The following is a 21,066-nucleotide window of genomic DNA, read 5'->3' as shown; positions in this document are numbered from 1 at the left end:
ATTAAATAAAATAACCTTCAGTATAAATCTGTGAATCTTATTGTGTACACTTCATTTCGTGTCTAACAAATTTATTTCTATCAAAAATTAGTGCATCAACAAATATAAATTTCTATAAATAATTTAGAACTTTGCTATTTGGTGAAAAAGTAGTTTTTAATTTTTTAAAAAATTAGAAAATTTAGTGACTGCTGCAATGTAGTATATTGTGAGTTTTAAGTCTATGGGAAAGATGGTAAGTACTTTTTAAAAATACTTAATTGCGAGTGATGGTACATACAATAATTTTAAGTGGAGACGCATTGTTAAATTTAAACTCAACTTATAAAATTTATTTATTCAATGAGATGTAAATGTTTTATTCAATTAATAAAGGACGAAAGTCTTACCGATTCCAAAAGTGGATTTGTTTAAAATATCGCAAAATTTTTTGCTTGTTTTGATTATTGTTGAATTTGAATTTATATGATCTGCCAAAGATATCTACTTTTTTCATACAACTTTTTTCTGACGTTTTTTCCTTGTATATTCTTACTTCAACCATGAGCCATGGCAGGAATAATTAATTTTCTAGGAAAACGTTCGTAATAACATAAGAAAAAGTGTGCTACTCACCTTATATTACAAAATCACCTTTTTATTTTGCGACATCGCTTTACACAAACATCTAGTTTACAATGAGACGAAAATAGATGCTTCTTAAACAGATTTTCATGGGTATAAACAACAAACCCACGTCCGTTCAGTTTTTCTTCCTTCACAACAGCTCAACAAATAGCTAATAATAAATAAATAGAATGTGCCCAATTTTTGGTGGTCTACTGAGATTTGGTACTTTTGGGGTGCATAAAAGTTAATGCTTTTTCAAAGGTTTTAGGCCTTTTTCAGTTGTTTTCGTTTGGGAAAAAAGCTAACATTTCGGAATTCTACCCTGGGTACTTTTGGAGTGAATAAAAATTAATGTTTGTGAAGGTTTTTAGACCTTTTTCGGTTATTGACTTTTAGGAAAACAGCTAAATTTGATTTTTAAAACGCCAAATGCCTGGCCCAGAAGTTACATTTTATACTCTACTATAAATAACAATTTATTAATGAGAACTAAAAACATCTTCGGAACTAGCTACAAGTTAAAGCTTCACCAACTAGATCGTGATCAGTCATGGTGACGTGACACACCATTGGTAAGAGGTCTAGCCTGGGCAAATGCTTGTGCTATCGAACTTTTAGACCCTTTCCCTGCTTCAATCTTTGGAATTATGTTGGGCACAAGGAAGATTGCTATAAGGCCACCTGCATGGAGACACCAATACATGTACCTGAGGAATTAAAACAATATAAACAACAATACAATCGTAAAAGTAACAAACTTACATATACAAACGAATGCAGGGCCAGAACTCCAATAGCACGAACGTGAAGACAAAGTACGGCATTAAAAGTCTTGTAGTTATAAATGTCATGGCATCATAGAAAAATTTCGTTTCCGCGTTGATTTGGAAGTAGGGTCTCACTCGTTGGCGCATCTAAAACCTCTCTCTAATAAGATCACATTTTAGAATTAGATTTTTTACGTACAATTCTGGAAGCGAGAGTGAAGAATGCCCCACTGGCAAAAGTTAGGTAATATCCAGGATAAAATCCGTGCCAGATCGCGGACAGACAATACGTTAGGACCATCGAGTATTTGTCAACACGTTCGTACACGACCATTCGCAACCACCGATTTGTGCCCAAATTCCAAGAACTAATGCTGTCACGCAAATTTGTCGCAAGCTGGAAATAAATGAATGATGAGGTCGTTTCTACATAAAAACAACAAAACTTGTAGCTAGACAGGTCGACTTTATTGCGGTTTCTTATTTGAGACACAACTTTTGCTGCTCAATGTACGGATCAACGAAATCATCGTTAGTTTCCGTTTCCTTCACACATTTATCGATGCCGAAACCGTGGGGAAAGTACTTCTTCGTTAGAGCGTGTTTGTTGAACACAAAACTTAGGAAATTCTCATCGTAAACATCTTCCAAGGAGTCAATCTTGAGATGAGCTTTAGCTTCTTCAGCTGTTAGAAGTATGCAGTTCCACGGTGCCCAATCCTTCGTTTTGTCCCAACGACACAAGCGCAATTGGTAGATGTTATCGCACTCGGACAAAGCTGAATGGCCATGCCAAATATGTGTAACAATATAATAAATATCTTTATCTTGTACAATAAACGCCATTGAGGAAGGTGCGTGGAGAAGCCTCTCAGTTTTTCGTATCTGTCTCAAAATAAACCGATACGGAGAGATATCAACCCATGGTTCTCGAGATTTATCGATAAATCGACAGTTCGTACAGACTTTCGTCGAAGAGGTTTTAACACTAACATTGTACGATTCGATGGGTTTTAGTTTGTGGCAGCTCTGACAGTAAAACAGGTTCTCTTTCATCGACTTTTCTGCGAGTTTATTGTAGCGGTTTGTTACTCCTTCGTTACATTCCCGTAGTTCAAAGTGGTGAAGTAACAACGCTTCGATTCTTTTCTGTAACGTTTCTATGTCCTTATACTGGAAGCCTCGCGCTAAGAGTTCGCAGGCTCGATCTATTAAATCGACAATTTCAGCGGAGATTTCACAGTTTATGTGCGATTCGAAGCCACGTCTTAATTCCAGTAACACCAGCATGCGTTTAGAAGGGTTTAAACCAGTGTCACAGACAGCTTCGTACAACTCTCGGAAAGTTCTGCCTTTTTGGGTTTCAATGGTGTCCATGACAATTGGAATGTTCTTGTAGCTGCACTTGAAAGACCATGGATCACCGATTGTCTTGAAGAACTCGATTTCCTTTTGGATCTTTCTGTCTTTTTTCAGTTTAATTCGTAAGGCTTCGATGGAGCGGAGGATTTCGATTTCTTTTTCCAGTAGAAGGTAGAATTCGGCGATTCTTGCAGGACCGCAGTGCATCTCGATGATACGTTTTATTTCAGCTTTCTTCCAACGTTCGGTCATTGCGTACAACATGGAGAAGTCCGCTGATGTTCTGGGGAAAACCCGGCTGATTAAATCTCGTTTTTTGCGTTCCATGTCTTGCTTCTGTTCTAGTGCTTCTCTTTCGAGCGTCAAACGGAGTCTCTTTTGGTACTCTTCGTGATACATTCGTAGTCTTTTCATTGTCAACCACGCGCGAAAATAGCGCTGAATCGTGCGAACTTTCCCTTCTTTATCCAACCTTTTCTCTCGTTCGTCTGCGGTTTCGTACGGTCCAGCTGTGAAAATCTTGTCATGGACGGAAGGAATATACGTCTCTTCAGTAGCCATTTGGGTCGCATGAGCATAGGGCATGTCCAACTTGCGGTTTCTCATGAAAGCAGTCTGGGTGTCCCGATGGCTCTTATTCTCCGGGGGAATCTTCGGTTTTGGCGGACCGGTCTGGGTGTACCCATGATGGTACACAATACCTGAAGTTTTGTCTACGTAACCACCCAAAAACGGTTTAACGATTGCTTTATTTTCCACTTCAACCACCACATCTTTGAGGCCTTCATCCGATGTTTGTACCCGCACTGTTATAACGTCAGGGACAGTGTAGTACTCCCTGTACGCCTCATCCACTGTCAAGACATCTTCAGGGTTCGAGGACGACAACTTCAACTCGACAACACCGTACGGTTGAGCCCCCAAATCTCTTAAAAATACGTCATCAACGAGTTCCTCTTCATTTAAACGAAGAACGAAGTTCTGAGCGGGGATGTTAAAAACCTGTACCAGGAGATGTTTCAAGTCACCAACAGCAGTGTCTTCATGGTAAGATTGGGTGAAGACTTTATTATCATCGATCAGTATTTTCAAAGTGATGTGGCGCTGATCAAACTCATTGAAAGAGAAGGTTTCTGAAATCTCAGAAGTACCCTCAGACGCACTGCTGGATTGAATAACTTCCACGTCCCCGAATCTTGCCATGTCCTCAATGCTTTCAAACTGACTGACATAATAAGGCGTCTTGGGTAGTAGCTAAGCAATGTGGAGTATTGATTTTGACCGAAATCAGTGCACGGGTTGGTACTGAGGCGGATCGAAACTGCAGAATTAGGTGACGAGCAAATCGATTGTTTGCATGAATTAGAGTGTGAATGTGTTTGGTACAATGAGCAACAAAAGCTTCGTCATCGCGTCTTTGCAATTTTCACAATAAATACGCAAATACTCAAGCTCATTCGGTTTCAACTGGGTTCATTGTTGAATTGTTTATTGCTTCATGAATTTTCGTGCAAAAGTAATGGGAGTTTGAATGGTTATTGTGTTGAGCAATTATACAGTCTAGACAAAAGGCGAAATGTTTTTGAAGAGAACTTACTTCAAACCCGAGTATATCAACATTTGAGAATTTGTCCCATTTGTCTCCTCCTTCGTATCCAATTCCAGCGTTGTTGCAAACAGCATCCGCCAACGTCCACGCGAAATAATACTTAAATCTAACTAAACTTGTACTAATATACAGGTACACGAGTTTTTGAGTAACGCTGGTATTTTCCAAGAAGTCATCTTCTTTCACCCGACTTATGGGGAACAAGGGCAAAAATTTCACAAACATGACAGCACACCCTAACGCAATGAGTACTTTCTTACACACAGCCCTTAGAGGCGAAGGTTCTATCACAATTGTTTTATCCTCTGCCTTACCAGTCTTCACCTATAAAACATTGCGTTAAAGTTAATCCACCAAACAAAAGAATTATACCGATGATTTTAAACTGGTACCATCGATAAAGTTCATATAGTCTTTGTAGTACATCGCTGGTCCCGCCATTAATGATGGAAAATGTAAAGTGAAGCTGAAGTATTCTAAAGGAGTTGGAAGTTTAGTAATTGCGTATATCCTCTGACTCTTTGACATGTCTTCTTCTTTTTTGGTCAAACCATCGTGGAGATGGAAAGCCAAACTGGTCACTTTTTGCGTTATTACCATCAGTGGTCCTGGAAATAAAAAAATTGAGATGAGAGGTGCAGTTAGGTTTGTGGTACTGCACCACAAGCCACAATAAAGAACTGCAAATTCATATAAAACCACAGTTCGCCGGAAGAGAAATTTGTATGAAGAAAATTGCTCATAAAAACGAAAACCAACAATGTGTTCTAAAGAAGTCAAATTTTAAATCATCCTAGGTTGAATTACTTACATTTTAAAAATTAATTTATGTCATACAACTTAAAAACAAAGACAACTGGGTAAAAAATTCCAATAACGTAGTCGGCAAAATATTATAACTACACGGTGCCGCAAAATTAAGGCAAACTTCAATTTTTTATTAAAAAAAAATAAATTTCTTTTTTTAAGCTGAACTGGGCTCTTATGTGTAGATGCATTTTGAAGCAATTTTGACAATTTAATATTAATTTTTTTTCAAAATTAACACTTATTGCAAAACAGTGTTTTACATACTCGAATACTGATATATAACAGTCAGTATTCTTTGTAGCATACAGCCATTTCTGGCTTACTTAAAAATTTGTTGTCACATTTGTGTTAAATCAGTTAATGAAACTGTTTAGTTCTGAATGTACAGCAAAAGTTTATTTTGCAATTTCGGATTGTCCTATTAATGCTCTATCAAATTAAAGTAATGGTAAGTTGGTGTGAATCGTCAATAATTTTTTAAAACCATTTTTAAAATTAAAGCCGAACTTGCGTTAAATTTGGTGGGTAGTGTGGTTACAATTTCTAAATTGTGCGCCTATTTCTCAACAATTTACCAGTCTTCTAAAGTTAATATACGAGTGAAAAGTAGAAAACTCCCCAATTTTCATAGCTGCAACACAAAAATTAGTAAAATTGCGAATTTTGGTGGTGGATGTTAAAACATTTTCCTTCCTCTTGAAAATTAAAATTTCCCAAAATTCTGTCTTTGCTCTACAATTCTGCAGTTTGGTAGAATTAGTAGGTACACGACTCAAAAGTAGTAGTTTTCCCAAAGTTTATGGTGTAGCAATAAAATTACCGAAATTTTAATGTTGAATGTCGGAATTTTTTGCCTTGTTTTTAAAATAAAATTTTCAAAGTCTGTGTCTTCCATTCTAATCTTTTGTGATTTATTAAAATTTATACATAACTCATAGGTAGTAACTTTTCCAAGTTTCGTAGCCGATGTACTGTAATTATAAAAACATTCCGAATTTTAACAAAGGATGTCTGAATTTTTTGCTTCGCCTTAACAATTTCTAAAATTGGGTCTTTTGGTCTACAGTTTTGCAATTTTTTATAGTTAATTGACGACTTAAAAGTTGTAATGTTAAAACTGTATGACATAAATGTAAACATTCTCTTGTCGACTATACAATTTTAAATGACTAACCCATCAAAAGTTTAAAAAATAAGAAAATTTCAAATATTGATACACACATATTTATAATTTTTCAAACTTAAAGTAATTCAACCTAGAATAATTTAAAATTTGACTTTTTTTAAAAAAGAGGTGCCCTAGAACACATTGCTGGTTTTCGTTTTCATGAGCAATTTTTTTCGAAAAAATTTTCTTCTGCCGAACTGTGAAACATGACCATTCGGTTTTGATTAGGAAATGACGCAATATCCATCATTACGGGGTTAAAATATTTATGAAGTGTCAACAGCATAAATAACAATGTGAAATAATGAAAGATAACAGCATTTAATTATGTTAATTATGTTGCTCTACTGTGTCATTTAATTTAAAGTCTATTGTTCGAATATTAGTATCTTCGTAGCTCATGTTTCGATTAAGCCTTGAAGTTTTTTCCCCTGTAATAGTAACAATAATCGCGCCATTACTACACGCACTGGTGCTTATTTGTAACTCTCTGCCTTCAATTCCAATAAAGCGAACTAAATTCTATATAGCGCAACTTTTACGAGGTACATTTCCGATGAAACTACTTACCCGTTATGTCGAGATTATAGGATCCATAATCATATACTTGTCGATGGACGTGTATTATAGATAAATAAAGTAATGACACCCCTAGAACCACTCTGAAAATACCGCAAAACATAAAACTGTTCTAGATCTAAAAAAAAACAGAGACATACCTGTGCATGATTTTTGGGCTTTGTGTCCTGATTACAACGTAGCATGCTGCTGGGAGGGCTGCTAAATGAATGGCCTGTCTTCTCATACATATTGATCAAAATCAAAAACAAATTAAAGGTGGCATTACTTACAATCCAAAACAAAAATAACCGATCAGTAAGGCGAAAACAAGACCAAAAGCGTGTCTTGTCGCTGGACTAGCTTTGGAAGGGTGTAGGGCTGTGCGAAAGAGCGATGCTAACAGAAGAGCTACTACTTGGCTGATTACGAAATTTACCTGCAAGAAACACTGAAATGGTAATCTGATGATGGTCAAGGACGGTATTTCAACATTGTTGCAAAATTTGTCATTCAAATTGTGGACTAGCTTGTTGTACAAACAATCGTAAACATTTATGTTCGGAAATGTTGCGTGATTAGCACTAAATTTAGTTGTTGCATTTGTACTCCAAATAAAGAGACTTGCTTTTAACGTTATCATACTAAAAGAGAAACTTATTAGAAAACCTTTTGCACCAATATTTGACTGCACTTCAGAAATGAGGGTCTTTTTACTGCTCAATTTACAAGGTCGTAAAGCCAGCATAAAAGTTTGACGAGGAAAGTGCACATAAATTGACGTTTGGATCTCGAAGAAAATCTGCAAGGACAAAAGTGGGCATTTCTGTTTATTTAGCAAAAGCATGACTGTGAAATCAATAAAGTGCCTCATTAGAGATTTAGGTTGAACAATTAAAACTGAGAGGCTATACTTGAGTGCATAAGTTAAAAATAATGACTTTAATGATTTCTCTAACCGCATCCGCATATTTTCTTGATATAGTTTACAAAATGTAAAATTAGCCTGCAATGCTTTGTTATCTTGCGATGTTCGCGTGGCGCGGCTTCTGTGAAGATAAGCCACGAGATCGCTTTAAATCCATCTAAAAATAGTTCATTAGGACCTGAGGTATAAATTACAAAATCAAATTATAGGCCAAGTATTAATTAAATTACGTAAAAGAAAAGCGCGCCTTGGCTTCAATATTTTTAAATATATGTTTTCTTCCTCAATAATATGACGAAAATTCAGAACTTGACGTAGTTTATTGGGTGGACATCCAACCAACGTCATTTCTATTTCCGACTGGATTAAAAAAAAATCATTTATAATAATGGAAAATTAAAACCATTTAATTACACGTACAATAATCGTTTAAATAGTATATTTTTGATAATTAAACTTATCGTCAAATTCGTGCTCATTTTCTTTCCTAGAAATGTAATTAATTACTCATGTGAAACAATTCGATGTCACACCGTGTGAAAGTGAGTTATTAAAACTAATTTATGATAACAAATTGGAATGCAGTTTTAATTTTCCTTAAATAGTACCTACTGATTATTATTTGCAAATTCCACTTACGACACTGTATTGTATGGAAAATACCGCCGTTGCCTTTGATCCGTTAAAAACCGTGTTCTTGGAATAACAAATTGATTCGCAATGCATTCAACTGTGTCCACTAATTTTGACTAGAAACGACCGTTTTCCTTTCATCTGACAAAATTTTGGATTGATTGGACCTTGAATCTTATATTACGCAACAATGCGTAACTTGAACGATAGATCGTTATTAAATTAAATTTTTTAAAGAGGGAGAGAAATAAATTAATAATGTTTTAATTTTATTTTGAGTGCGAATATTTGACGCATTATTACTTGTTCCGAGTGTTTATAGGCACGTGAAATTAATTAATTAATGAAGTAGCTATTAAAGTTGTCTCTCGATAACAAGTTCATAAACTTTTTAATACCGTTTATATTCATGTTTAATTATAATTAATGTCATAATAAAAGCAACATCAAAAGTGGAGCAAAAAAATAATTTTAATGACTAAGTTCAAAAAAAATTTGCATAAACATGTAATTTTACGGAAAAATATTCTTTCTTTAAAATATTACTGCTGCAATATACGTTATGTGCTAACTTAAAATTAAAATTTTTACATTTTTACAAACCAAAACACGAATTTTTAAATTTGGCCAAGTTAAAACGATACTATACTAAACTACTCACTAATTAGTTAAATAGAAGTTAAATTAGCATAAAAAACAATATCAAATCATGTTGGTGTCAACAATGATAAAAAAAAAGTTTAACAATGTTGTTACATATTTATTATTTACCTACTAGATAACTGGTACAAAGTGCACAATTTATTGCACAAATTATAAGAATTTCCGCGTTATGAGCTTGCATTCCAATTATTTATTTATAATTATTTATCAAACGATTATTCGAGTACATAGTGTTTTCTTTCCTCTACTTAAGACTTCCTTTACTTGTCCTCATTATCTGCTTGTGCTATAAATTTTACAACAATTTATAATAAAACAAGTAAACATTCCAGTTTATATCCTTTTGTCCGTAGAAACAATAATAGTTAAAGGAACATTGTTTCATTAATACAGAAAACAAAACCTTCAAAGTGGGACATTACACCAAATTGTTACCTGTTTTAAATTTATTATTTAAGACTGATTCAAGTGTGCAAAATAAATGACGTTGCGATTATTATACATTAAATTAACGTAACTAACGTTTAATAATGGCAAAAGAAGTTTACTTGCCTCTTTATCAGTCCAGGACACGACTTTTACATTTGATTGACATGAAAAATGTGGAACTTTTACCACCTTCTGCTTTTTTATCACAGTTTTTTTATACACGGATTTACCATTTCAGTGACACGACAATTACTTCCTCTCATAATGACTTTTATGATTATCAAAAGGTCATTCAAATTACAGACATTTTTATCCACGAAAAATCCGTCTTTATTAATAAATATCAGAATTTTAGGAAACCATAATTTTTCTTCCGTGCAGATGGTGAGATGCAACGCAATAAAAATATCAAAAACGTACATAAAGGTGGTGTAATTGTAATGTATGTAGTTTAAACTGGCAACTTTGTCATCTCTCATTTAGTGTCATTAAGGAAGAAAAACATTTTCTTATAAAAAATAAAACCCGTTTTAAGTGGGTTCGCAATACCTACATGGAAACTATTATTAAAAAAGTGGGATCCTTGTAAAAAGAAATAAGAAAGTTTCTAATTCGTTCTGTAAAGTTCTAAATTCTCGGTCATTCTACTATTTTGTGATTATTTGATATTGATAAGCAAGTCAAATGATCTCCAATTTTTTATTAGATTTGCACATTTTAAGAAAAAAAAATGAATTTTTTGGTTCCTCCTCAATTTCAATTTTTTTTAATTTTTTCATTCTTAAAAAAAATTTATAGTATATGTATGTACAGTTGTCCGGAAAGTCGCGCTTCACTTTGAAGAAGAGTAACTGAGATCTGCTCAAAAATCGAAAAAAATATATTTTTTTAAACCACACTTTCTGTTTTTGCAGTACAAAACTGAACTGTCGTAGATCCAATAATAAATATTTTCCTAAATTTTAAATTCTAGAACTCAAAGCCCTGGAAACATTGTTATTTTATAGTTGCTGTTGGCCAGGTCAGTTCGTGAATATATAATGTAATTATGTTTTCGAGTAAACGATTTTAAACTGCTCAACATTGTTAATTAAAAAAATTTGTAAACAATTTTCAGGAGTCTTTCTACACTTCGTTTTGTCCTGCAATTTATTTGAAAAACAATGTAAAATTATTGCACAAAAATCCTTTATTTTCACTTTAGGTAGGTACATTTTTGTTTTTAAATCCTTCATATCTTGAAAAATAAAAGAAATTTTTTCTGCCGCGGTGAAGTGCGATTTTCCGAACCTCTTGTATGTATCTTTTTAGTCTACAATTTTGTAATTTTCCAAATTGCATTGCCCTGGAATTAAAACTATCCAAATGAGATTGTTACAAAAAATTTTTTTGGTTTATCCTGTTATTATTTTTTTCTAAATTTGCACTCTTATGAGATGACAATATTTATTTCTTTAAGCGTTAAAACTAGCACAATCTAGACTTCAAATGTTTTGGATATCAAAGTTTGAATCGTTGAAGGCATCTCCTACAAATCTTCAAATTATGTTACTGCAGTGCCAAAAAGACCACAATTAAAAAAATCTTGAGAAGGCCCATAGTTTGGCGATTTTCGGTAATGTTCCAGGATAAAAAATTTCTGCATTTCTGTGGCTTAATTATTATCAATAATTTAACAATAAAGTATAATCCCCAATACACGAAAAGTTAATTCCACAAAACCATTGTTTCTATTTTTTGCATTTTATAAACAATGGACTAAAGAAAGTGAATGTAGAACTAGTTTAAGCAACGCATCCATATTTTTTTTACGCAAATATTTCGAAATCAATTCATAAAATGTTAATTTTTGCGCAAAAATTCATGAAAAAAAAATAGCTAGATTTATAACTATAGATTTATAAATAACTCAAGTTGTACTTATTAACTGTATCAGTAAAACCCTCCCACTTGTTGAACTGAATATAGGGTAGGTAAACAACCCCCTTTATTAGATTCTTGCCACTACTTCAATATTATTAGTCTTGGGGCGTAACCCGTCTCATCGTCAGTAAAATTTACTTCGTTACGAGAACACCTCTAAAAATAAACCAGTGCCGGCATTTACGGACTGATTGAATTCGCACAATTTAACCAAGACATTACATGTCAAAAGCAAACGACATTTGACCCGTAACTATTAAAAAAAAAACGACTTTACCAATTAAAATACTGACCTTATCAACTGAAATTCCCAAATACTCTGAAACGCCTGAAAATAACCGGCTTCCGTCGTAGTAGTCGCTGACACTTTGGGCCATTTTATGGGTTTCACTTGTGAAGCAATTTCAAAAAACAGTCATTTGTGAAAAATAATTTCTGTTTTGTTTACCATCGATAAGAAACAACGTGATTTGTAAGCTGAGGTTTGTAATGTGAGCTCTACACCAATACGCTACACTCTAAAATCATGCGAATGACTGTCACGCCATGCTTCGTAGAGCCCCCACCCTTCTTAGTACAAGGAGGGCCTACCAAGATCTGCTGATCTGCACGTTTGAAGGTAAGCCAAGATGCTGACCTTCAAGGTCCAAACTTAGGTTTGTAGTTTTATGGTTCACTGGGTGTTGCGATTATGCAATATTTCGGTAATTGGGTTTCGAGCGTTTCTTTTTTATGCAAGACCATTGAGATAGAGCCAAATTATTGCCAATAATCAATGAGATAGAGCCAAATTATTGCCAATAATGTTGTCATACGCTTTGGTGGAATTCTTCGGACGAAAAATATTGATTGAATCTGATGTGAAATTTAAAAACAACAGGACCGGCTTAAGGAATAATAAGAGAGAAATAAAAGCTTGCATCCTACACAATTTTTTCTTTATTTTTGTTTATAGATTTACAGTAACGTATAATGAAATCGTCTGAAGGTGTCAATAGGTAATATCGCTGCAATCAAAGTCGGATTATCGGAAAAAAGATAAGTAAGATAAGATGATACTAATTTAAAAGATATACGGACGATTTTTATTCAAAAAAGTGGAAATTCAATATTCAAAAATAAAATAAAGGTGATCAAGTTGCATAAAAAATGATAGCTAAAAATGTAGAAATACTGACACCTAAAATATTTATTTTTAATTTAATTCGAAAAATATTGTAAACGCCTCAAATAATTTCTGAAATTCAATACATAGTTAAATTACTAAATTATAAAAACTGTCCGATTTAAGCTTGAAAAAAGAAAACGTTAAATTTTCACATCTTTGAGTAGGAAAACTTTTGTTTTTACTTTTATATAATAACCTTTTTGTAGATTTTGTGATTTATTTTAAACAAGCTAAGAAGAAAAAGAAGAATGGGACAAAGCAATCAAGAAACGCAAACTTAGAAATGAGAAAAATTCAGAAAGACAAGTCAAGAAAAAGCAAGGAAAACCAAGAAACTAAGGATCCTAAAATTCATCGGATAAACTAAAAGAGTGTTTACATGTAAAATAGTGCAATAAAGAAATACATTTTAAAAATTTTTTTTAATCCTTAAATTGTCTTACAATGTCTAATTTATTGATTTGAAACCTTATAAAAAATTCTGTATTCTAAAGGACGTAACAACGTCTAAGATTTTTTTTTACTTTCATTTCCTCTCACATTTTTACCTGCGCTTATCTTCGCCCAATCTCCTCCAATATTGTTTATTAATATTGTTCTGTTTTAACTGTGAGATTATTATAAAATTTATAAAATTTTTGTGAAGAAAATCTAGTCGAAATTTTCGCAGATTTAACAAACTACTTCCTTTTATCCATTGCGATGGAAATATTCAAAACTATTGAATGGCTTTCGACTGAAATATACCTGTTCTCCCAAGTACAAAGTATTCATATAACAGAAAAAATTTTGATGTAGCGAGTCGCTTATAATAGCTATTTATTTGAGAAGGATATTAAGTAATTCATAATGAACGAGGACGTTACTTGTTAACGTCCGAGTTTTTTATGAATTACTTAATATCCGTAGTAAATACAAAGCTTTATCGAAACATGGACGAGGGTGGCAATGTTACCACTCAACAGTTCTGCAAATTTCCAATTTTTGACGGAAGTTTTGAACGCGATGAAACAGCGAGAAAAGCATTTTCCAAGATATTTTATGTTAGAATTAATATAAATAAATGCAGATCTTCAGAATGTTTTTAATTTTGGTCTTTGGAGTTGCTTTCGTTTGCATAAAAACGTTGAATATTATGGATTAATGGCAACTGTGCTATTATGAGACGGTAACTATGCTATTATGAAACAGTAACTATGTTATTATGAATTATTTGTATCATCACTATTATGATGTACTTTACACGTAAGCATACAAATGTATTAGATACATCTTAATGTTCATGTTTCGATAAATATTATAATTCACGAGGTTCCTCCACATAATGATTATTAATCAGTAGACACAAACAATAAAAGACAAAATAATGGCGATGCATTTAAATTATATGGTGTCGGTAGCGTAACGCTTAACAATGTTAGGGAAAAAAATTAGACCAAACAAAAACATTCGCGGAAACACTGATTATATTGCCTATGACAAGATCGTAAAATTAAATTAATTTATTCTACATGAATAAATACAATGATTAATATTGCAAAAGTTGAACGACTGTGAAATTTATTGTGCTCGTGATTTACTAGGTAGTGTGACAAGAGCAAAGTTCAAAATGGTCTTATCATTATTTAAATGTTACGATGACGTGTTTAGGTTAACTTTTTGTAATTTAAACGGCACGGACCATCGACTCACCAAAAAAAACACAGAATTCATGTTCATGTTTATTAACATTTATAATATTTTACAACAAATGTTTTTCTAATTACAATAACTAGTCTCTAGAGTAGGGGGAAACAAACCCTGTTAATTCTTGAGCCTTCTTTTACACTAAGTACATATTTGAAACCTTGATATAGAAACTGCACAAAACAGTAAGTTTTTTACAATTATTTTAATAGGCGCGATAGTAGAGTAAAAAATAACAGAGAAAGTCTATTTTACAAATGTGCAGGTCTTATCATTTTGATAGTTGAAATCACCCATTATACCAAGGTCCCGTTTTCATTTAAAGTTCTATAATTTCAGTAACAGTTTGTTAAATTGCTGCTCAATACATGATTTAGTGGACACTATAAAAGCTCATATAGTTTGCAGTGTAAACTACACGCACTAGGTTGACATGAAATTGTAAATAAAAACGAAAATAGCTGCTATCAACAAAAATCTTAATATAAGATTATCACAGAAGATAACTCTTGTGTTTACAAGTAAAATATTATGAAATCACAAAGCTAAGTAAAAGCGCATCACATACCATAACTAAATAAAAATTACTAAAAAAAAACAGAGATTCTACCTAAATCGGTAAAAACAAAATCAGAATATTAAGAAAGTTTACACTGTTCGTTAACATAACGTAAATAATATTGTCTAAACGAAGACACTTTCAATAAAATAGTCATTCATGATTTACAACTTGAGATGATACATATGTATTATTCTGTTTGATGAGATTAGAATAAACATCTTAAATCACAATAACTGATCACTAGAACAAATAAAGCTTACTTAATTTTGAGTTTATGCAGTTTCAATTTGAACCCTAGAAGTTCTGACAGAATTCCCGACAACGCTGATAAAATGATCAGTTTGGTCGTATTGTATAAAATCGAATTGGCTGAAAGTCCTGAGATCTTAAACGGACTTTGCAGTTCCTATAAATAAAACATTAGAGACAATCAAAGCAACTCTGAGATTACCTTAATGAGATCAATCGCCAATTTAAGGACATTATTCGCCAGTGCCAGTTCCTCTTTCTTCTGCGGTTTTTGCTCAATTTGTAGATGTAAATTAATCTGCTCCGTAATTAAAACAGAGAGATTGCGGTACTTTTTATTGATTTTATTCCCAAGAGTCATAAACCGGAGGAGAAGTATACCCACACCCAAGCACCAGATCAACGCTTCCACGTGGTATTGTGAGTTAAGAGCTCCAGTTTCCTAAAATTTCGAGTAAACGACTTGTTACTACTCCGCGAACAAATTACCTTTAATAACTCCACGCACAAGAAGGAGAGTAAAAGCAGAGTTATGATAAATGCCGTTGAAACAATAACATCAACGGATCGTTGAGGGCCTCTTTGCTTCAAATACGAGCGAACTGAAAGCCACGTTTTTATATTTCGAACTTTGTTCAAACGGAAATGAGGCAATTCGGATTGTTTGGCTCTTCTGAATGAAGTTAAATGCGAGAATAATTTAGCGTAGAGAAACCGTTGCTTGAATGTGTTTTCAGCCACAGCCAGTAAAAAGAAGAATAAACTGGCTAAAAACCAGCGTTGTAAGCAAGCGGTTATTATAATTGAACGTTCCCTGAAAACCCAATTGTAGCTTCAATTTGTACAATAAAAGAACCTCACCACAACGTTGTACCAAATGCTGCTTCCATTAATGTAGTCAACGAACTGGGTAATTTCTCAATAATGGTCTCGAAGAGTTCGAAAATTGGGTATTGTCCATCGGCGAACGAGCTGGTTTCAAAAGTGATGTTACACAGCCGGTACAACACAGGAATGAACGCATGAATTGTGGAAATTATAATTCCGACGTAGAAATAGTCCATACTCTGTGATGTTGACTCAACTTTCCCTATTATGGCGGAACTGATGTCTAGCATGGATAAATCAGCCTTTTTGATCTCATTTCGTTTCCAAATTATGCAACTAACTGTAAACCCGGTTTTAATAAACTGACAGCGTGACTTTAATGTTACCTTTGATAGACGGGGAACTGAAAACAGCCGTCGAATTAAAATCATGATCACAATCATCATGATTTGGTTCGATGTGACCATCCGAAACCTCATCAAGATCAGAACTGTAACTACAGTCCTCGCTATTCGTAGTAACATTCATCCATTCGTTGGTTGACGAACTTAGTTTACTGGTACTTTTACTTGTCGATGCTTTTTCGTAACCGTACTCATCGTCAGTATCACAAGTGCTATCCATTGAAGTTATGTTGATGGTCGGTATTCTGTACTTGGCTCGTTTGGACTGAAACAAACTGTTATAATCATGGAATTGGAAGAATTAAAGACAAACCAAGTTAGTGTCCGCGGATTCGGTTTCAGCTTCACTTTCGAGTTCTGTGCTGTGTCGTGACTCACTATTTGACCTATTAGCTAATGACTGTTTTTTCACCCAATCATCACAACGTTTGTGCGAAGTTAGAAGAGCAGCATTTTTGCAACTGGAAGAAGGGACTATTTCTTCTTCGCTGGTTCTCGATCCGTTGCCGTTTAGACTTTCAAAGCCGTCGTCGTCGGCCGGGATTCCTTCGCTACTTCTTCGCTTTCTGCTCATTAACAATGTATTTGTACACTAAACTGGTATTAATTATACAATACTAGACGAGCACACTTTGTAGTTGCTTAGTAAAGGCTTCTCTATCTTTAGCTTAATTAGGTGAAGCCTAGAAAATAGTTGAAAATCATTTACCAATTGAATCTTAAGTTTAGAGTTTCATATTTTATGAATCTGCAGATGAGTAAGCTAAAAATAACACTAGTCAAATTTTGGAAAAGTGAGCACTTTTTAAAGGAAAATTGACCTCTGATTTTAAATACAAAGCCCTAAAAACTCCCCAAAGAACTACAGAAGTCGGTAAAGTTTGTTTTTGCCAAAATATTTGAGTAAATTCAAAGAAAATTCAAGAAAAACGGAAGAAAATTAACTTCTAACATAGTTAAAAATTGTGCTTGAAGGTTTATGTTTGGCGCAATCGCCATTTTAATAAAGCTGTACCTTTCAAAAAACTATACTCAGACAGATAAGAAACTTGTATCATACAAAACTCGTAACTTCAGCGAAAATTCTAAACATAAGATAAGATTTTGTAGACTTTATTTTAATTTTTAATTTATAGGAAAACCGTTGAGAATGTTAAAACACGTAAGCAACAATACTTCTAAATATAATCAAAAATATAAACAAAAACATAATTGCACAACATAAGTAGGTCGATCAAACTCACCTAAGAATGACATTTATGTCATCTTTCTTCAGATCAGCCCCACAAGTGGTATTCAAATTAAAATGAATACGTTTATTCTTTTTGTGCGATCGTAGATTTAACGATTCAGCTGAAGACCCATCTGTTGGAATCTTCCTGACTGAGCTCAATCTCCTCCTAAAGTTTCTAGACTTTGATAATTTTGATTTCTGAGAGTCAGGTACAGGCATTGTTGCAGCAATTTGAGAATGTACCAAACTTAAAACCCATAACATTAAAAAAGGTACAATAATTTCCATGCACATGACATTCTAAAAAACATGTTAAGTTGTTAGGAAAACGCATCTAAAGGTTTACCTCTCGGGACTTGTCTGGTTGACTTTTCCATGTGTTTTTGTAATACACTGCGATATTTGTTAGCAGAGATACGTAAACACATAATAGCAAAGTAAATATGGAAACTGACGTCTGTTGCATCCACCATTTTGAATATAATGGGAGGAAAAGACAACGTGAAGTGGCTAACTTTGCCACTGTCATAAAACCTTGTTTGGGTTTAGATTTGGAGAAAGAAGACCCTAAAAGATCCATAAACATTAAACTAGAAAAACACTTTGAAGTGAAATGAAATTATTCAAATTTGGACAGTAGATAAGATAAAACATATTGAATTAGATAACAGTGATGCATAATTTTCAAATAATGGAGCAACTATGAGAAAATTACCAGTTTTCCTTATTACATAAGTAACCTTAAAAATACCGTTTTCAAGCATAAATATTTTTGCATAATAAAAAGATGAAATAAACATTCATTGACATTTACCTCGGACCAAATCAAGGTCAATGAAATCAGTATTTGGTTTTGTGCTCTTCATCTGAACGTGTGTTAAACCATACAAAATCTTTTGTTCTATAGTAGTTTCCCATTTCTGCTTATCATATGTACCAATCTTTTTCTGATACCTGCAAGACACCAAGATCTTCAACTCAACACTTGACTAGAAAGTGTCGTACATACCATGTAAATAGGTCCTTAACATCCATTTAATTTCACACCGCTCAAGAAGAGTATCTTTCTCACGAAAACTCCTAACAACAGTGTCTACAAGTAAAATGTTGCGAAATAATGAATGTTGTAAGAAGAGACAAGTTATTTCATTCGTAACTTACTGTTAATATTTCTGGCAAATAACTGTGAATTTTTAAGTGGTTTTGTACGTTTATTTCATTAATAAATGTTCACATATCGAGAATTTGAATGTGACATAAAACAAACACAAACTATACTTCACTGGTTTTTGACATATTTGACATTTCTCAGTTCTCACTTTTCGGTGAGCGCATGCGCGAAGTCCTATTTGTTCGAATTCTTTGTGGGTCGAACGGAGTTGGTTCGAACTTGCGTGAAGTAAAAAGGAAAAATGATTTTATGAATTGTTATTAAATGTTAATTTGTTTAATTAATTCTAAGATGTATTTACAAAACATCAATAAAATTATGTTTTTTGTTTTTTGTTTAATTAATTAATTAATCAAAAATATATTAATCTAGGTAAAAGTGTTATATTTTAAAATCAAAAATCCGAAAACTGGAATTTTTTAAAAACACCAGCTAAAAAATCATAATTTGGGGCTTTCTAATTTTATTTTCGATAGAGTTAAATTACAAACTGTATTTTGAAAAAAAAAATAGTTGACGCATCCACCATTTTTTTAACTGTGATGGTAATTTAGGTACTACTGTACTAATCCCAACAGCTTTCTCTTGCAGACACTGATCCTTATTTAGAATCACATCCGGAAATTAATACCAATTTCATGTTATTGTTATATCAACCGTACATATTGTCGATGTCGCAGTTGTATTACTGGATACATCCATTATGCATGTGGTAATAAACCTATTTATGTATTACAGTGAGCACACCCTATAATTTGGAATTATTGCAGTCATCTGATTGATAGAAGGATGTTGATGACAAGCATTTGTAGTCGTAGAAATTGTTATTGTGGGTTGTGGTTTGTCCTAATACTAAAAATTCATTCAATTTGTGACTTTTGGTTTAGAATTTTGTGATTTAGTACAGTTACTTACTAACCAGGTTACATAAAGTAATACCCTTAAGTTTCACTATAATACGAATGCAATTTTGGTTTGTCCCACAAACAAAACTTTCTAAAATTTGTCTCTTTTTCTCCTGTAACTTGGCACACTTAAGTCAATCAACAATAACTTTCTTACAAATAAGATTACATTCCTCCCCTATATATAAAATTCTAGCTATGCTATCAGTAAGCAGAAATTATTCAAAAATACGAAAATTTTATGCTCGCAATTTACTTTCTAGGTTTGCTTAAGTGCTCTTAAGTTTCTATTCTTTAATATTTCGTGGGTCTCTCTTATGTCTATTTAAATTATTGTAGTTAATGTGAATGTGGATATGCTATTGTTAATGTTTTCTTTAAAATGTGTATTTATGAAATATTATGCAGTTTAGTTTGATGTTTTTGGAGACAAATAAATTTTAATTTTTTTCATATTTCTTGCGAAATTAAAAATTAGAAAATTTGAGACATAAAAATAGAATATTTCTTAATTCTAAAGTGGTAACATACGCAATTATTGAACGGTCCTACTATATGTACAATAAATTCGTATTAATTTATACGTATTAATAATAAGTTCTATAACTGTGTATGAATTTTAATTTATATCAAATAACAAAAATTAGTTAACATAATTAACAGAATTAACTTCATTACCGAAATCTCATTTTTCTAGAAGAGAATTTTTTGTAAGCGGCAAATTTAAAATACGTGTTTCATTGGTCGTCCAGCGGAGTGAGTTACACAATGCTGATTTTTTAAACACCTGCAAATCCTGCGGAATTTCAAACAAGAACCGTCGAATTTGTCAAATTACCATCAACAATAAACTTGTATGTATTTGTTATTTTCTGGGCAGATATTTTATTATAATTTTATGTTTTCAATCATCATATTTTGCGATGTGTAATAAACTTGATAATTGCTTGTGGAACGATCTATTAACCAAAACTGACGTGTGGTATCTAACTTATCTCGATCAAATTCCGCTGATTTCCAAATTTGCTCCTAAGAAAATTCATAATTTCTCTGCAGAAAAAACTGACGTATTCATATAGTTATTTCATCCTATACATTTAAAAAAAAACATAAAAAACTAACTTGTTTTATTTGTAATTATTAAATATTGCGTTTTTAATTAAACTTGCCTCTAATTTACTTCCATTACGTTCAGCCAATAATTAATTTTCATTTGCAGTAACTTTGTTGATTCAACTAAAATTTTATATTTAAATACTGAATTTTATAATTTTATTATATTGATTTTTCTATAAAAAGCTACATTTTAACACACATTCGATATTAAATTTCACAAAGAATCCAAACCTCTTATCCATACCTAATAGAACGGTGGAATTGTTAAAAACACACCTAAAATG

General features: G+C 32.8%; 3 protein-coding genes and 1 long non-coding RNA gene across 4 annotated transcripts; 1 reads left to right on the top strand and 3 right to left on the bottom strand.

Annotated features, from left to right (window-relative positions):
- Window positions 1-1,039: 1,039 nt before the first annotated feature.
- On the bottom strand, window positions 1,040-11,836 carry oys (lysophospholipid acyltransferase 6). The gene is made up of 9 exons (XM_088040029.1): window positions 11,753-11,836; window positions 7,177-7,322; window positions 7,045-7,122; window positions 6,896-6,987; window positions 4,720-4,955; window positions 4,336-4,671; window positions 1,576-1,773; window positions 1,372-1,523; window positions 1,040-1,316 (listed from the first exon to the last, which is right to left on the bottom strand). Exons 1-9 carry the CDS (start codon window positions 11,834-11,836, stop codon window positions 1,154-1,156), a joined length of 1,485 nt encoding a protein of 494 aa, XP_087896155.1. The 3' UTR covers window positions 1,040-1,153.
- LOC148173030 (IQ motif and ubiquitin-like domain-containing protein) lies at window positions 1,805-4,329 on the bottom strand. The gene has a single exon (XM_088040023.1). The coding sequence runs from the start codon at window positions 3,939-3,941 to the stop codon at window positions 1,857-1,859; it is 2,085 nt and encodes a 694-aa protein (XP_087896149.1). The 5' UTR covers window positions 3,942-4,329; the 3' UTR covers window positions 1,805-1,856.
- A 162-nt stretch (window positions 11,837-11,998) lies between the features above and the next one.
- On the top strand, window positions 11,999-13,012 carry LOC148173028 (uncharacterized). The gene is made up of 2 exons (XR_015770312.1): window positions 11,999-12,078; window positions 12,834-13,012. It is a non-coding gene; the product is annotated as an uncharacterized LOC148173028 (long non-coding RNA).
- A 1,323-nt stretch (window positions 13,013-14,335) lies between these two features.
- phtf (putative homeodomain transcription factor) lies at window positions 14,336-18,911 on the bottom strand. Its single transcript, XM_088040022.1, has 11 exons — window positions 18,752-18,911; window positions 18,600-18,683; window positions 18,405-18,544; window positions 17,937-18,157; window positions 17,601-17,890; window positions 16,670-16,922; window positions 16,339-16,621; window positions 15,986-16,292; window positions 15,614-15,938; window positions 15,327-15,566; window positions 14,336-15,281 (listed from the first exon to the last, which is right to left on the bottom strand). The coding sequence occupies exons 2-11, from the start codon at window positions 18,623-18,625 to the stop codon at window positions 15,132-15,134; spliced, it is 2,235 nt and encodes a 744-aa protein (XP_087896148.1). The 5' UTR covers window positions 18,626-18,683; window positions 18,752-18,911; the 3' UTR covers window positions 14,336-15,131.
- Between the last annotated feature and the right edge of the window lie 2,155 nt (window positions 18,912-21,066).

The sequence above is a fragment of the Gnatocerus cornutus genome, chromosome 6, assembly GCF_029298725.1.
Source record: "Gnatocerus cornutus isolate USDA-ARS CGAHR chromosome 6, icGnaCorn1.1, whole genome shotgun sequence".
NCBI lineage: Eukaryota > Metazoa > Arthropoda > Insecta > Coleoptera > Tenebrionidae > Gnatocerus > Gnatocerus cornutus.
The sequence above is the reverse complement of the archived record's forward strand: the minus strand, read 5'-3'. Positions and strand labels throughout refer to the sequence as shown.

Excerpts from the sequence above, each read along its gene's own strand:
- LOC148173030 (XM_088040023.1), bottom strand. The coding sequence starts at position 3,941 with ATGGCAAGATTCGGGGACGTGGAAGTTATTCAATCCAGCAGTGCGTCT.
- oys (XM_088040029.1), bottom strand. The coding sequence starts at position 11,836 with ATGGCCCAAAGTGTCAGCGACTACTACGACGGAAGCCGGTTATTTTCA. Across the intron at positions 6,988-7,044 it reads AGCCCAAAAATCATGCACAG|AGTGGTTCTAGGGGTGTCAT; the intron begins GTATGTCTCTGT and ends CGGTATTTTCAG. Across the intron at positions 1,317-1,371 it reads CCCTGCATTCGTTTGTATAT|GTACATGTATTGGTGTCTCC; the intron begins GTAAGTTTGTTA and ends TTAATTCCTCAG.
- phtf (XM_088040022.1), bottom strand. The coding sequence starts at position 18,625 with ATGGATGTTAAGGACCTATTTACATG. Across the intron at positions 18,545-18,599 it reads GTTAAGGACCTATTTACATG|GTATCAGAAAAAGATTGGTA; the intron begins GTATGTACGACA and ends GGTGTCTTGCAG. Across the intron at positions 16,622-16,669 it reads AATCCGCGGACACTAACTTG|TCCAAACGAGCCAAGTACAG; the intron begins GTTTGTCTTTAA and ends AGTTTGTTTCAG.